This window comes from Polistes canadensis, unplaced genomic scaffold, assembly GCF_001313835.1.
Source record: "Polistes canadensis isolate GaletaPanama2010 unplaced genomic scaffold, ASM131383v1 scaffold_186, whole genome shotgun sequence".
Classification (NCBI taxonomy): domain Eukaryota; kingdom Metazoa; phylum Arthropoda; class Insecta; order Hymenoptera; family Vespidae; genus Polistes; species Polistes canadensis.
Genome location: NW_014569733.1, coordinates 23,373 through 40,416, shown reverse-complemented (window position 1 = coordinate 40,416; position 17,044 = coordinate 23,373). Strand labels below are relative to the sequence as shown.

Below are 17,044 nucleotides of genomic sequence, written 5' to 3'. Positions count from 1 at the left end.
GCACCATTCGATTCAGCGTCGTCGAATTACCATTATATCAAGTTTCTGGCAAAGTGGTCAAAAATTTGGCACTTCGCCCTTTCATTGCCTGGACTATATATAGAAAAAAAAAAACAGAGATACGATTCTCGAAATGATTATTATCTTTCGTTGAAATTTTAATTGTATAAAAGAAGAGATAAGAACAAAATTAAATATTTTTACGTAAAATACGTGTGAAAAAAAGGATGTTTAATTTGTCGCAACGGTTACATTTCCCCCCCACCCCACCCTTCTATCCCACTTACTTAGATCACAAACGATACTTCGCTACCATTGGAGAAAAAAAAAGAATAAAACTACGTTCGATATCAGGTATATATAAGATGTCACTGTTAACGTTATCGTTTACTTCGAATAAAGAAAACTTTACAAGGGAGGAAATTCTTTGATGGGGTTATTTGATAGCATGGGAAAGGAAATGAACAATTTGATCGTCGAAAATAAAAATAACGATATGAGATGACAATTTGCAAGGTCGAGTTAGTTAACGAGTTGATGTCTCGTATTGTAATGAAAAAAAAAACAAAACAAAATTCGTAGAAATAATACTAGGGGTGGTGGAGGAGGGTGGGGGTGGGGGGGAATTGTACATGGCGATGACACGATAGCAATCACGGGGAATAAAAAATGCTTGTTCGGGAATTTTTTTGTATCACATGAAAGCAATTAGTCTAGTGATATATATATTTCTCTCTCTCTCATTCTTTCTACATTCTCAAATCTGTATCAAGAGAGAGAGAGAGAGGGAGAGAGAGAGAGAGGGAGAGAGAGAGAAAGAGAATCTGAAGAGACGAAATTACGATGATGGCAGACGTTCGGTTACGACGAGGTTGTCATTTAATTTGTATTTAAATTGAGTTCGAACTATCGTTTTACTTTATTTCGTGACCCACACTCGTTCGCACACTCACTCACTCACTCACTCACTAACTTACTTACTTACTTACTAACAGCACGTTACTCAACACTAACTAACTCTCCTTTTTCATTCTCCCTTTTTTTTTTCTTTTTCTTTTTTTTTTTTTTTTTTTGAAGGAAAAATAACGAAAAAGAACGTGAGCGAGAGAGAGTGAGATAGATAGATAAATAGATAGATAGAGAAAAAAAACCTACGCGAAAGAAGAAAACAAATAATAATAATAATAATAATAATAATTAAATAGAAAGAGGTATCTTACGGATATTTGGACTCTTCGATTAAAACAAAGTTCTATGTCATTTAATGTCCAAATTCCCTAAGATACCTTTTTATTAAGAATTATATTTTTGGACGAGAGAAACACAACTAATTGAATAATAACAATAATACAGTATTTTCTCTCGTCCAAAATTATTATTTTTTCATGATATAGGTTCATAGGAAACTTGGACATGAAAAGAAGTAGAACTTAATTAAATTAGTCTACTTCTTTTCATGTCCAAGTTTCCTATGAACCTATATCATCAAAAAATAATAATAATAATAATAATAACAACAAAGAAATAAAAACAAAACCTAATGATAAAGTTAAAACGTCTATTAATCGAGTAACGAATTTGTTGTTCTTCATTATTAATAATAACGAATCGCGATTCGTCCAGACCTCTTATTGACTTTAATCAAAATCTTAATATCACACGCGCGAGTTCATTCATTCTTTATTTAATTCTCTTTCTTTCTTTCTTTCTTCTTTCTTCGTGTTTATTTCTATTCTTTGGCAATAAGTCAGAGACAAGCGCGTGTCTTATAAAAGCACATTTCAACACATACATATACGTATACGTATATATATATATATACATGCATATAATACTTTACATGTACAATAATACAAAATGTATGAACGTATGTACGTACATACAATAAATACGTATGCCAAGGCATACGTTTTCATTATCACAGTACTCGACTCTTGTTCACCGTCATAAAGCAGTCACGAAAGGCTCGCATTCTGCTTTTACGAACATAAAGAGGTTAGGGGGTAGGGGAAGGGGAGGGGGAGGGGAGGGGGGCGAAGGAACGAAGGGTGAAAGGAAAAGGGGTACGGGGTTGGTACACGTAGTTATTACTCGAGCACAATTAAAACACCGTTGGCCTCGATTAAATTCCTCTTTCCCTTTCGGCGAAGGGTAGGAGGGGATGGGGCAGGAGGAGGGATGGGGGAGACGTTAATTAAACGGTAATTAACGAGAGAAATGGCGTTGATCAACGCGTTTACAAAGCATCCGCGCTAGCTTACGACAAAACGACATTAGTACTTTTAGTCATCCTTCTTCTTCTTCTTTTTCTTCTTACTTTTCCCCCTACCCTCCCACCCCCCTCCGCTGATCAATATTTTTTTTTGTCTCAAACTTTTGCGAACATTTTATGCTTCTAAAACGTATGAAATCGATTCCGTATCACGCGTTCAATCGGACAGAAATATATTTATTATTTTCTTTTCGAAGATATTGTTTCTATTTTTTTTTTTTTTATTATATAATATACCATATAAAAATCGAACGACAACCACGACCACCACCAACCATCACACGACGCTGAGAAGAATACCGTATTCACGAATAAATATATTCGATAGATTTTTAACGAGAAAAAAAAAAAAAAAAAAAAAAAAAAAAAAAAAAAAAAAAAAAAAAAAAAAAAAGAAAAAAAAAACAACGAAAAGAGAAATGTTTAAAATATAATCTGTTTGTTGTCTACGATTGTATTATAATTATTAATAACGTGCATTAAAGTGCATTCTCGTTTTGGATAAGATTTCCTCGAGCTTTGCAACATTGCATCTCTTCAATCAGTCATTCAGTCGGTCAGTCAGTTTTGTTTTTTTTTTTTTGGATCAATCGTTGCGTTTAAATGGCCCGAAATGAATTTGACACTCACACGAATGTATTCACACTCGTCGAACGTTGGTTGGCTACTGCATCATAGTAGTAGGTGGGTAAATTGCATTCAGAGTAAATTTCGGTATCAGTTTTCCCGTTCGGAGCTTCGTTTCGTTACGAAATAGAGTTGGATAGATAGATAAAGATAGAAAGAGAAAGAGAACGAGAGAAAAAGAGAGAGAGAGAGAGAGAGAGATACGAGAGACATTTCGTTATCGTTTCACGATACGATAAAACAATTATATTTATGTTCCCCGTAAAACCGACTAGTCTATTCATTTTTTTGTATGTGTTTCTTTTTTTTTCTTCTTTTTTTTTTTTTTTATAACATACACGAATACACTACCACGATAGTTTCGTTTCATGAGGTTTCAACGTTCCAATTACTTGGTATATCCCCCGAACGGTATAACTATTTATTTATAACACAACAAGAGATCTCGTTTGTGTGTGTGTGTGTGTGTGTGAAAGAGTTAGTAAAAAAATAAATACAACCGAAAGAAAAGATACGTTTTCTTTGAAATAATCTAATATTAATAATACTCTGTATAATATATTATATAAAAAGAAAACGTATAAAATAAAAGTATACAACATACGATTAGTTGTGTGTATTTTTTTAAATTACAATGCATGTCAAACACAGGAGAATAATCAACATTTAATACAATGTAAGAATTTTGTACAAAATATTACATAAATAAATAATAACTGTATAAACATACGTATGTAACAATATATGTTCTGTGTATCGATAGATTAATCTTTTGGTCCTTTACGAATGAAGGAAGAGAAAGGAAAGAAAAGTAGTAGTTCTCATTCTATATCGGACTAGTATATACATACCTACACCTACACATACATATATATGTGTCAGAGATCAGGATACTACAAAAGCACCTACCGTGTTCATGGCTTTTTGTTCGATTCAAACGAATCCTACCTATGTGCTTCGTAAATGCCTCGTGAAAAGCACCGATCGTTCGTTTCCTACTCCCCCCTCTCTCCCTCTCCCTCCCTAGCACCCACCCTTCCCCCTACCACCTCCCAATTCGATATCCCTTTTGTCTTTTATCAAATGTACCAGGATTTATCTCGATGCCAATAGTATTTAGGTATGTACTGCTATAGTAGAATGATTGCATGCTAGCGTAATGGTATACAGGTGTACATTAAAGATGCATTAGTTTTCGATGGAGTATGTGTGTGTGTATGTGTATGTGTGCGAAGAGAACGATGATGGCACTCGACGGACGAGGCCGACGTTCCAATTTGATCCGTGGTGATATTCACCATAGAGAAGAACATAGATATATATATATATATATATATATATATATTTTGCATTAGGCTACGACTATGACGTCGACGACGACGACGACGACGACGATGAGAACGAAGCCACGATGTCCGGAGACCTTGTTATACAGGAAATATAATTACATAGTACGAACCCGTAAAGCTGTTATATATATATATATATGTATGCATGTACGTATGTATATATTAATATTACCTTCTACTTGTACGAATAATTAACCTACGTTCAAATGTATCCTTATAAGCGATACAAAATGACTGCAAATCATCTCCCATTTGCACCATATATATATATATATATTTAATATATTTGTACAATGTATAAAATTATAAAGATATTTTTAACATATTAATTATATTTAATAAAGATATTTTTTGTTTGAAATTATCTTTTTTCGGAAAGTATAAATATTTTGATTTGTGTGTGTTCAATCTCTCTCAGTATATTATATATTTATTCATTAATATGATATATTGGAAAAATAAATGATTATAGTATCTTGTTCATAATGAATTCAATTGATAGATCTTGTAAAGAGATACGAATATTTTGTATCGAAATATAATTGAATATCGAACAACAGTTCCATCGTATACGACAAATGTAAAAACCATGGGTATTAATTTTTGGCACGAATAAATTATATACTTATAAAATAAAATTTCTCCCTTATACAATAAAAATGAAGATAAATAATCAATAGATCTCATTTTGAAATTGCATTTGTTCAATATTATCTATTATATTATCGTACACATATATCGTATTCGTTTAATTGAAACATTGATATTATTTCGTTACAAATATTTAATAAGCCATAGAACAAATTATTCATACGCAAAATATTAATTGCCTCTTTTTCGTTATGCAATATTAAATAAAAGATATTTCATTATAAATACGTGAAAAATATTATGATATCGATGATGTTGAAAAATAAATGATTCACACACACACACATGTAAATAATTAATGAAATAGAAAACAAATTTCAAAAGATATCGAATGTGTGCGAATGAGGAATCATCATTCGTATCTTGTTTAGCATGATGATCGAGTTCCATTTTCATCAAAGTCGATAATCTACTATACCCATTGCCAGTTCGTTTGGCAAACTGCAAGCTTTAACGCGCCCGTTGCCATTTAGTAATTGAATGGTATATCTCCTTTTGCAAGGAGGCACACATTTAATAGTACAATACGCTCCATCAGTGAGATCTTCTTCCCTATGCTATTATCTCGGAATCCCGCAATACCGGTCTTTCTAAACGATACTCTACCAACTCTGCAGACTACTGAATATTCCATATAAAGTTGTTCTTAAATATTGAAGGCTACCACCATTTTCGGGGATAACAATATCCCAAATGGGTTTATATTATTCTATTTTCCGTTTCTTTTCTTCATACGTGTGTATATATACACGAATTTTTTTTTTTCCTAAAATCTACAAAAACAAATCTATTCATCCCGAATCTAATATATTTCCAAAATTATTATTATTTATATTTAATAATTTATATGTTTTTTCTTCACGAATTTTATTTGCAATCTATAATAATATAAATCAACGAATATCAATAATTGTAGATACGAATTTGAAATTGGTATTCGCGACGTTTGATAATTTTTCACAATTTATTTCCACTTTTACAAAAAAAAAAAAATATTATCGATTATCACAATGAGAAATATTATATATTATTATAGAACAAAAATTGTAACGATACATATTGCATAGCAGCAGATAATTAAATTAAGATTAATAAGAATCTCTCGATATAGTTCGGTATGCGACGTTCAATGTCCAGCGTTTTTTTTTTTTTTATGTAGAGAGGGTTCGATAAAATAAAATAAAATTAAAAAAATAAAAAAAGCTTCTCTTTTTTTTCCCCTTTTTATATCTTTTCGTTTAATGATATATCAAAACGTTGTGATCATCGTAAGAACATACACTTCTAGGTACAATTTTCATGTTAGTAACGATTTCGAGTAAGAACAAGATGAGACCTAACGTTTGAAAGATTATGCAGATTTTACGATCAATAATCAGTGTCGGTTCACTCTCACGAGCAAGAAAGAGGATCATATTACGTATATAACGAGATGCTGGTATATGCATTACCATAACCTTAAAGGTGGCTCTATTACGGCCGGTTATTACGAATAATCGCGTTAACTGCCTGCCGCGGACTGATTCTTCTCTTTCTCTCTCTCTCTCTCTCTCTTCTCTCTCTTTTATTTTACTTATTATTTTCCGATATTTCGTCGTTGTGTAAAAAAAAAAAATTAAAAAGAAGGAATAAGTATTGCTGTTCGGCGTACCCGATAGGTATATAAATTTTTCCTATAATTTATTGAACGTACCTATAGTGGTACTTAATTGCATCGATCGTTGCCATAATAATAATAATAATAATAATAATAATAATAATGATTGCGAATAAAAAATCATGATAAAATTTCAACGAACGTTATATTATTCGAAGCCAACCGAATGAGGAAAGAAAAAATGTGAACATATTGTATTTTTAATAAAAGGATATTACATACATCAAGGTGGATCATTGTAATCGGATTTTTTGGTTTGGTTAAATGTTATATGTAAAAAGAAAGAAAGGAAAAACTGGTTAAATCGTGATTTAAACAAAGATAAAAAAAGAAATCTCGTCATGCGTTTCGCGTCGTCTCGGAAGTGAAAGGAAATAGAGAAAGAGAGAGAGAGAGAATCAAGGGGGGAAAAAAAAAAGGAAACTTATCGTTATTTAACCCGTATGTGCGGTTGTTCCGATCTGACTTTCAACGAGTAAAACTCTTCTCTGTAGTTAAATACAACCTGTGCATATATATATAAAAAAAAAAAAGACGCGGAAACGTTTCGACGTTTTCCCAGGGAGTATTTTCTCTAGCGATAGCATTAAAAAAGTTTTCAAGGGGGGTTAACGACGACGATTCAACCCCTATGTCGAAAAAGTCAAAAATATTCACGCCCGTTCAACACCGACATTCACCATCAACCACCCCCAACCCCGTGTCTATGTGTTTGTGTGTTGAACTCTGACGCACTTTTCTCACTTTTCGCGTAGGTGGAAAACAACATTTTTCCCCGTAGAAAAAGAACCCACCTTTTAACCCTTCCTTTTTTTCCCCCCGTTAAAAATTTATCCCAAGTTTTATTTATTATACCTAATACGTTCTACGTATACACACAGTATACATCGAAATATATATATATATTATAAATTTTTTTGATAACATTTTTAATAGTAACATTTATTCGAAATAATTCTATAAGAAATTTGAGAAATAAATCTTCACAACAAACGAAACAAACTCGTAACACGTAAAATAAATAATCGCATCATATATGTATGTATATATATATATATATTTTGTTGTTTTTGTTTAAATATAATAAGGACAAAATAAAAAGCCATGACTTACTCTTATGCTTCGAACTGCTTTTCCATAAGCCTCTGAAGAACGACATCCCAGCGATATTTAACGTCGAACCAAAACTTCAACGCGATTCTTCTTCAACGAATCCGTATGACAATAACGTTTTTTCAATAACCAACTTCCTTTTCTAAGTATACTTTTTCAATTTTTTATATATACATATATATATATAATATATATGTATAATATAAAAAAAGAAAAAAAACTAAATTGGCTCGTTACGAAAGAGTCAAAACACTCGCGCGACAGTGATGGTAGTGATGATTGGTAGTGATGATGATAATGATGATAGGAAGAATAAGAAGAAGAAGAAGAAGAAAACTCAAAAGTAGTCGAATAAACACACACGCGTTTTTATCCGTTACCCCTCGAATTTTTATCGATTTTTTTTTATTTGGGTTCCCTTCGTATATTTTACAAATCTATCTCCTTTTATTAGGTTCCCCGACGTGACGAGTGAAAAAAAAATAACGCGTTGTTAGCCATTAAAATTAAAATATTATATCAAGACAAAGAATAAGAATAATAAGAAAAAGAGAAGAAAATGAAACAAAATTTCTTTGCGAGTTGGGTGTATGTGGGGGGGGGGGGAGTGGGAGGATTCAGGGTAAAAAAAATAATTAAAATTACTGAACGGGGTTTAAAAAAAAAATATGTAAGATTTCGTAAACCCGAATCGGTATAATAATACGTGTTGCCTTGAAGGCGGTACGCCACGATATGAGAAATTCGCAGCAGCAGCAGCAGCAGCAGCAGCAGTAACAGTAACAGCAGCAACAGCAGCAGCAGCAGCACGTCGTCGTCGTCCACTGGCGCGTCCTTCTCTGGCGCATCCAGTTTATTCCGCTCCCCTAACTGGTACATGCGCATATCTCGGCTCGCACACTTCCCAGAGATTCCGGTTCCGCTTCCTAACCGAATCCGGTCGAAAGGATAAAGATTACTTTTTTTTCTTTCTTTTTCACTATCTTTTACTTTTTTTTTTTTTCTCTCCTCGTTCTTCCGATTGTCTAACAAATGTTTATCCATCCCTTGCGTCAACTAAAACGAATTAATGTTAATGACAAATACACTCACGCGTGATTGTTTTTCTTTTTTTTTTTTTTTTTAATTTTTAGCATACAATTATATATGAGGTGGATAAATTAAAGTATTCAATTTTTGAATTTATATAGGTTTATATGAGTATTTTTAAAGTAGCCTAATATTTTGTTTTATTCATCGTAATAATATTATATCTAATCTGGATAAGTAATTTAATTATTTAATTGGATGTGTGTTATGCGTAAAAATATTTTACGAAAAAAATATGCAATATTCGAGATGTTTGATAAGATGTTATGTATAATTTTTGGATCAATTTTTTAATAGATTAATAATTCAATTAAAAATATGTAAATAAATGTTTATATTGGACATTGATTGGAGATAAATATTTGTTTACAAATTATATAGGTCAAATTATCGATTTATATAGGTCAGTAGTGCAAGTAAACGTTGACTAAAGCTTTTACTTGTCCCTTATAGATTTTAAGTACATATTCGCTCGTATGAATGAAACATTTGTGTGCTAACCGTGAGGATATGTTAAAATATTATTAGCTTATTCTCGACACACACACGTGTGTAACGAGAAAGAAATATTTTTCGACAAATTATATAAATATTTTTTTTAATTTTCTTTAATAATTTTTTCATTTTCCTTAAATTTACTTTTCTTAAGATTTTTACAAGTTAATATAATGTTCTAATATATATATATAACCACTTTGATTCTCATTCCTCTTAAATTACATTTAAACTGTATTTCACTGCTTTAATTACGCATTATAATATTATTATGATCATACTTAAATCGATTGAAAAAAAAAATATCGAAAAAAAATGATCGCTTATATGATATAAAAAAAAAACTCATTGAAAATCTTAACACCGAACTAAAGAACAATTTCAATAGTTAAAATCTCTCTTTCTCTCTCTCTCTCTCTCTCTCTCTCTCTCTCTCTCTCTCATAGTAATATTTTCCCTTTCTTATTTTCTTTTTTTCGTATAAATGAAAACTTATCTTCTATCCCATGGGGCAAAAGTTTTCTACGATAAAAGCATACTTTGCGGAAAATGCACTGCATCACACCGTGACTCGTTTTTCAGTATAACGCGCGTTATTAGAATACTTAAGGAGGGAGTTAGAACAAAATATCGTCTTTTCCTTGTAGCAACCTTCCCATACCCATACCCATACCTATACCCATACCCATACCCCGTTCTTCTACTTTACTCTCAACTAGGATCTTCTTCTATGGGAAGCTTTGCGAAGAAATTGATATGTAGACAGCGTTTTCCTTAACCCTCCCCCAACAACCCCCCGACCACCCTCCCGCCCCCTTGGTCGGAGACTTGTCGTGAGTGGAAAGCTTTACCACCTAATTTCATGGGGAGATGCCCTTCCTTCCGTAAACTTGCTAGTAAAGTCGAACTTGGACGGATAATCTCGTAGAAGTTAACGATCTCTGAGTAAGAGAGTGAATAACAGAGTGAAAGAGAAAAGGGAAGGAAAAAAAGGGTGGAAAGGGTAGGGGGAGGGGGAGGGGAAATTGTCTGATTCGATTTAACGGGACTTCTAGCTTCATTGGTCTCTCTCTCTCTCTCTCTCGCTCTATTTTTTTTTCTTTCTCTCTCTTTTTATTTTACCTCGAGTTTCAAGTTGGATATACGAAGGACCGTGAAAAGAAAAAAAAAAAAAAAGAAAGAAAAAAAAAAAATATGCAAACAACGTAAAGGAGCCGAGCGTCCGACATAATTCGATGCAATTATCGTCGATCCAATTACGAAAGAAGAAGAAGAAGAATAAGAAGAATAAGAATAAGAAAAATGAAAACGTTTGTATAAGTTCTTTTAAACGATCTATATCTACCTTTTACATCCTTAACTTTTTTCTATCTACCGACAGAAGGTGAATAAAAAATATAATTTGAAAGATTCAACGAACAGACAAGATTATTACAGATAATTATTATGACCGATAGTTTGAATATCTTTTGACTAAAAAAAAAAAAATCAAAGAAAAAAAAGATAATAGACTAAGACGTCTCAGGATGATGAATCTCAGCGTTTGTTTTATCTCTCCTTCACCCTTCGTTTATTATTCAACGAGTAGGTTAGGGGTAAGGGTAAGGGTAGGGGTAGCTAGTTTAGCATCGTTGAAGGAGTCGATGGTAATTTATCGGATCGCGACCCTTTAAACCGATAGGTAGACAGTACCATGACGAGAACGTCTTAAGGGTGAAAACGAAAGTCTAAAGTTCGATCATCGAAAGGCTCGATTATGCTCTCAATGTTTTAAGCATTTTCGATTGACTTTTAAACTTCGTCTACGTTGATTGTGACGATTGTGAAAATATAATAATATACAGGTTGGTCCATCAATTATCAAACACTTTAATATTTTTGTATATTTGTTATAGTATAGATAATTGTTACACATATAAAACTTTATATGGCATGAAGAGATACGTAAGGTAGTATAATTATTCAATGGGATTTTTTGGGTTTTTTTTTAACATTCTATATATATTGCTAAATTATTATTTATAATATACTGAAATATTAATAATTATTTTACAAATAAACGTAATTTTTATCGTTTCTTATAAGCATGATATCATTGATTTAATAAAATTGGATTATAGTTATTAGAAAATCACGAACAAATAGAAATATGTTGAATATTATATATATATTATTATTATTAATGTTAAATCTCTTTTTTTTATTCGTTTGTTTTTGTAATTTTTTATTCCAAAACTCCTGCTACTACTAAGTACTTCCACGTTCAATCCAGATGAAAATTTGTATAATTGATTCGTATGCATTTCTAGATGCAGAGACCCCAATTTCATGTTTTCCTTTTATACTATTTCTTTCTTTTGAATTTTTTCAAAGCCTCGTATATATATATATAGTAAATATTTCCGCAAGTTAAGCAGTTGAAATTTTTCGTTGGATTCGTGAAAAGCAAAGAATTATAGAAAATCTCATTTGGATTTATACCATAAAAGGGAAGTTCTTTTGGAAAAATACCAAGTACACGGGATATATTGATACTCTCTTTTTAATATTAATACAAATTTCTTTAAAAATATAAATCTTTCCCAAAAGGGGAGAATACGAAAATTGTAATAAAAATTTTCTTTGAAAAGACCAATATTTCCTTATCATTCAATTCGTTTTCTCACCGATTATTCACCGTGATCGAGTTACTCGAGATTCTCCAACTCACTCTCTCTCTCACTCTCTCTCTCTCTCTCTCTTTCTTTCTCTATCTCTATCTCTCTCCTATTTCACGTTAAAACGAAACTGTTCCGTTTACCGCTTGAACCTGAAAAGGTTCACGGAAGAAACTTCTCGTAAAAGTTAGCATACAACTCACTCACTCACTCTCGCTACGAAAGCAATTGCTAAGAAAAAAAAAAAAAAAAAAAAAAAAAAAAAAAAACCGAGAAAAATAAAATAATCCGAAATTCAAAGAACTTTTAATAATTACTCGCTAAATAAGAAATATAAAAAAAAAAAAAAAATATACAAAAAACAAAAATGTCTTATATCAATCATGAGTTTATCAACGTAATAATGGAAAATGATATTTTTCTAATATCTTAATTAGAATGAAAATATTGATAAATATTAATATAACACATTGATTTTACAGTGAAAGATTTTATTTTGAGAATTTGATCTGATCTGACAATAATTTGTTTTTTTACGATCAATATTACGAAACTTATAATTTTTCTCCAAATCTTTTTTTTTTTCTATTTATATTAATCTATCAATCGTACTCTCTTCAATGATACTCTTTGATACAAAAGGAATTTTCTGAAAAGTGATATTAAACTAGGCTGAAGTATGATAGCATTTCATCTCAAATAATATCATCAAAGTTAGGTCTCGACATCGACAAAGTTATAACAGACGAACGAATTTCGATCGAGTTTCTGAAACGTGAACGTCGCGTTGCATACAAACGCGTAAACTCGAGAACGTGAACGAACCATTTGAAGATATCTTATACCTGCGTGTTAGCTATAAACTTCGTTTGAAACGAACCTTCGTAACAGATATTCACGCGTGTAAACTTATGGGGATTATTTTTCTATTAATCGATCGATTAGATAACGATAAAAATAAAATCATGAAAATAGATTTAAAAAAATATCCTATCACCTTTATTTCGTTTATTTAGATAAATCTTTAGATGACCAATGTATACAGTTGAATCTGACCGAATAATCGTAGAGTTTACTACTTAACGTCTGACACGAAATAATAATACGATACTTATAGCTTTATTCTAAATAAAATAAGATCAGTTAAGTATCTTATGTGAAATATGAAATAACAGATTCGATAGGAATATTAACGATTTGTTTCGTATAATTAAAAAAAAAAAAAACAAAGAACATTGTTGAATTTCTAAACTGGCAAATTTAAAATGAAAATCTACTTATTTAATACATTCGTTTTCAATGACGCAAGTAGACGATCATTTCGATTCTTAATTTAAATACGAATGACGTATATGTACTTCATTAACGATTCTGCTATAATAATAAAAATGTATACAAGAACATAAATAGTTGAATTATTTTCTGTTAAAAATGTCTCACGACGAGTGTAAAATAAAAATATCAAAGAAAAATAGAAATAGAAAAAGAAGAAAAAAAAATACAATATTAATTAATATCAAAATATTAGATTTTAAAAATCTGATCTTTTTATTCTTCTCTTTTACAGTCTCTCTGGAATCCACGTAACATGATTTTTATCGTATTGTTTTTTTCGAACGGGTCTCCCATTCATGTTACTAACCGTGTCCACACGTTGTTTGACTTTACAATTTAGAAAATCGGCCTGGAACTATTTGATCCAAAGTACATTATTGATAAAAAAAAAAAGAAATTATACAATTTAATAAAATAATAAAATATGAGATAGTTTCAAGAAATTTGTAACGAAAGAAGTAATAAAATAATCAAATTTTCCTCAAAACAAAAGACAACGTTAAATCATCCCTTAAAACGATAACGTATTAACGAATAAATTATTCTACGATTAGAAAAAAATATCGCATTATTACATAATCAAAATTAAAAATTGACGAATAATTATAAAATCATCTAAACGTATTTATTTTTTTTTTGTGTGTAAAAGAAAGAAACGAATAACTCGTTCGAATTTTCTTCAATCGAAACGAAATCCAAGAGTCTAGAGGTACATCAATGTAAAAGAATCTTGCTTTTGTACATCAAAAATAAAAAAAAATGAAAGCAGCTCGTAATTCAAGAAGGTGAGAGACGACAACGTTTTGACTCTTGCAAGTTGCACTTCGTTGAAAGAAGTGAGCCCGATATCTTTACGCGCAATAGCCGGAGGGTGAAGGACCGAAAAGAGGAAGAGAATTTCAAGAAGAAGAAGAAGAAGAAGAAGATGATGATGATGAAAGAAGAAAGAAGAAGATAAAAGAAGAAAGAAGAAACCCGTAGTGGGGAAGTTAACCGTTCGAGAGGAAAGTCTCGACGAGACTTGCATCAACAACCTAGCGAGCTGTGTTACGAGACTTGCTCCGGTTCTCTGCGAAGGTATATATACGTGCGTGTAAGTAGTTGAAAATCGAACAGAGAAAAAAAGAAAAAAGAAAGAGAGAGAGAGAGAGAGAGAGAGAGAGAAAGGGACCCAACAAGAGTCCCTCATGAACCGAGTTGTTCTCTTCGTTTCTGCTATGGTGTTTTGTCTCGCATGCCACTCTTTCTTCTTATTCACTATCTCTATCTCTCTCTCTCTCTTACTAACTTACTTACTTACACATACATATAAAAACACTCACATCATTTAAAATCCCATCGAATTTCTCCTTTACCTTTCTTTTCTTTTTCTTCCCCCTTCCCATCAGTACCGTCTCTCTCTCTCTCTCTCTTTCTTTTTATTTTTTTTTATCCTTCCTCCTTCATTCTTCTTCTTCTTCTTCTTCTACTCTTTATCTTTTCTTTTTGGTCACGCACACGTACACGCACACAAGTATACATAAAAGAGTTTCGGCTAGCCTTGATCCAGTCTTACCAACCTCGACTTTTCAAGGGGCCTGTTAGACCGAGCTCAGAAAAAAGAAAAATATAATGAAGTAGTAGTAGTAGTAGTAGTAACATTCTCGTCTACGTCGTCTACGTAATCATCCTCATAGTCATCGTCGTCTGCGAGCTTTGAACCACAAAGTGCATCCTTCCATTATAACGCGTGGTAGTTCGTGACCAACCGGCTGCAAGAACGAACAAATGGTACGCGTTTGTATTCTCAAGACTAGAATTACGATATGATATACCCCGTTGACGTTATCTTTTAACAATAATAATAATAATAATGATAATAATAATGATAATAATAATGAATTAATTGACAGCGAGGACAAAAAAAAGCGGTAATTATTAACACATTCGTGAACAGTCAAAATTTCAATGAACTGCAAAAATATACAGGCTAATGAATCGGCTAAGCATTATTTTGATATGTATAATATAATTAAACAAAAATTTATGATTATATAATATTAAATAAATAATAATTGAGATTTTCTATAAAATTTGAATGTTATATAACATTCACGTGATTTTGTATAACAATGAAAATGAAATGCTATATCAAATTGCAAGATTAAAATAATATTATATTATACAAGAGTTAAAAAAAAAAGAGAACAAATAAAATACAATATAATTATTATTTCTGTAAATATAATACATGGTGCTGAGTCTTCTTTAGAATTTTATAATACTTAATGTGTGAGACCTATTTTTACTTAAAAATTATGAAAAATTTATTTCTTTTGGAATAAAATTCATATATATCCATTTTTACATGTTTATTAATTCTAATATATGTATATTATTTTCTTCGTAGAAAAATCTTTGCAAAACACATTGCGTTACACAAGCGGAATAAGAATTATTTTTTAAAAAAAATTGACAATAATGACATGTACTCTTGTATGACTATCTCGTTGTATAATATTATATTACACGGAAAATATTAGTTTTTATAATAGAAAATAAAAAAATATGAATTTTCTCTTCTCACGTAAGAGGCAATTACCGTGAATAAAGCAAGCGATCGAAGGATGGAAGAATAAGAATAATAATAAAAAGAAGAAGAAGAAGAAGATGAAGGGTCATTACACCGTCTGACGCATCTCGATACTTTCTCTCTTATTGTCTGTCAGCGTTATTTCGTATTCGACTTCAATTTTGCATCACGCAGAGACAACACTCGTTACACGATAATATCTCTAAACCATAAGGTTTCCATTTGTTCACATAATTTTCTTCTAATTATCACTCTTATGGAAATATATTAGAAAAACTTGTCGAAATGAAAAAAGTGTGAAAAAATATCGATTAACTTGGTCACCACGTACGATTACAAAATTCGTTTGAACATATATATATATATATAAATAAAAATGTTGATTGATATTCGCATAATTTGATATATCAACTTTTTCGTTGTTTCATATTGACTAGTATAGTATACATTATAAAATAAAAAAAAAACAACAACATGAAATTACTTAATTATCAGATACAAATCGACAAATATCGATTAATAATACATATACATAAACTATAATATAAAATAATTAAACAAACCCAACTATAGTATAAATCAATATTAAATAATAACCCTGATTAAAAAGAAAGTCTAGCATTTAATTAAATTTCCCATACAGAAAAACAAAAAACAAAACAACAAAATAATAACAACAACACTAATAAAATACGATAAATCAACTTACTTAATTGTCCAACCAGTACAGAAATAAAAATATAATAAAAACCTATACAAACTACAAATCTAACGGTTGATGACATGAAAAATTACAAAAATAAATATACATTACATACATAACTAACACAAATAAATAATATATATTATAACGATCGTAAGAAACTAACAGAAGATGTAATAAGATATAAATAAGGGAAAAAAAAACATTTACGACCGTTAGCTTGTCGACAAAGATCCAGGTGATCGAGAGGAGTCCAAAGATTGTCGTCGTGTCTGAGTATTGGCTGATGCAACTACGTTGCAGTATCTCGCGATGGAAAGGCATGCGAAAGAATTCAGGGTTGAAAGTGTGTAAGTATAACGAGTCCTCTTGCTGTCTGCTGTCGGGGAAGGCCGATTATTTTGCTCTTAAGATGAAGAAAAGGTAACCAAGAGACAGACAGACAGACAGACAGGTAGGCAGACATACAGACAGAGAGTAGGAAAAAAAAAGGTGGGAGGAGGGTGGGGATGGGGGAAGGGGAG

General features: G+C 31.2%; 1 protein-coding gene across 2 annotated transcripts in view; it reads right to left on the bottom strand.

Moving 5' to 3' along the window:
• The window catches only part of LOC106789487 (low density lipoprotein receptor adapter protein 1-like), a 72,349-nt gene that overhangs the window by 43,820 nt on the left and 11,485 nt on the right, over positions 1-17,044 (bottom strand). Inside the window, exon 1 of one of the 2 annotated variants that reach the window (XM_014753714.1) lies at positions 7,670-8,210. The exons of the other annotated variant lie outside the window; for it this stretch is intronic. Coding sequence (XP_014609200.1) covers positions 7,670-7,715 — 46 coding nt within the window. The 5' untranslated portion in view covers positions 7,716-8,210. Of the gene's footprint in view, positions 1-7,669; positions 8,211-17,044 lie in introns of those variants that run through there. 2 annotated transcript variants of the gene reach the window in all.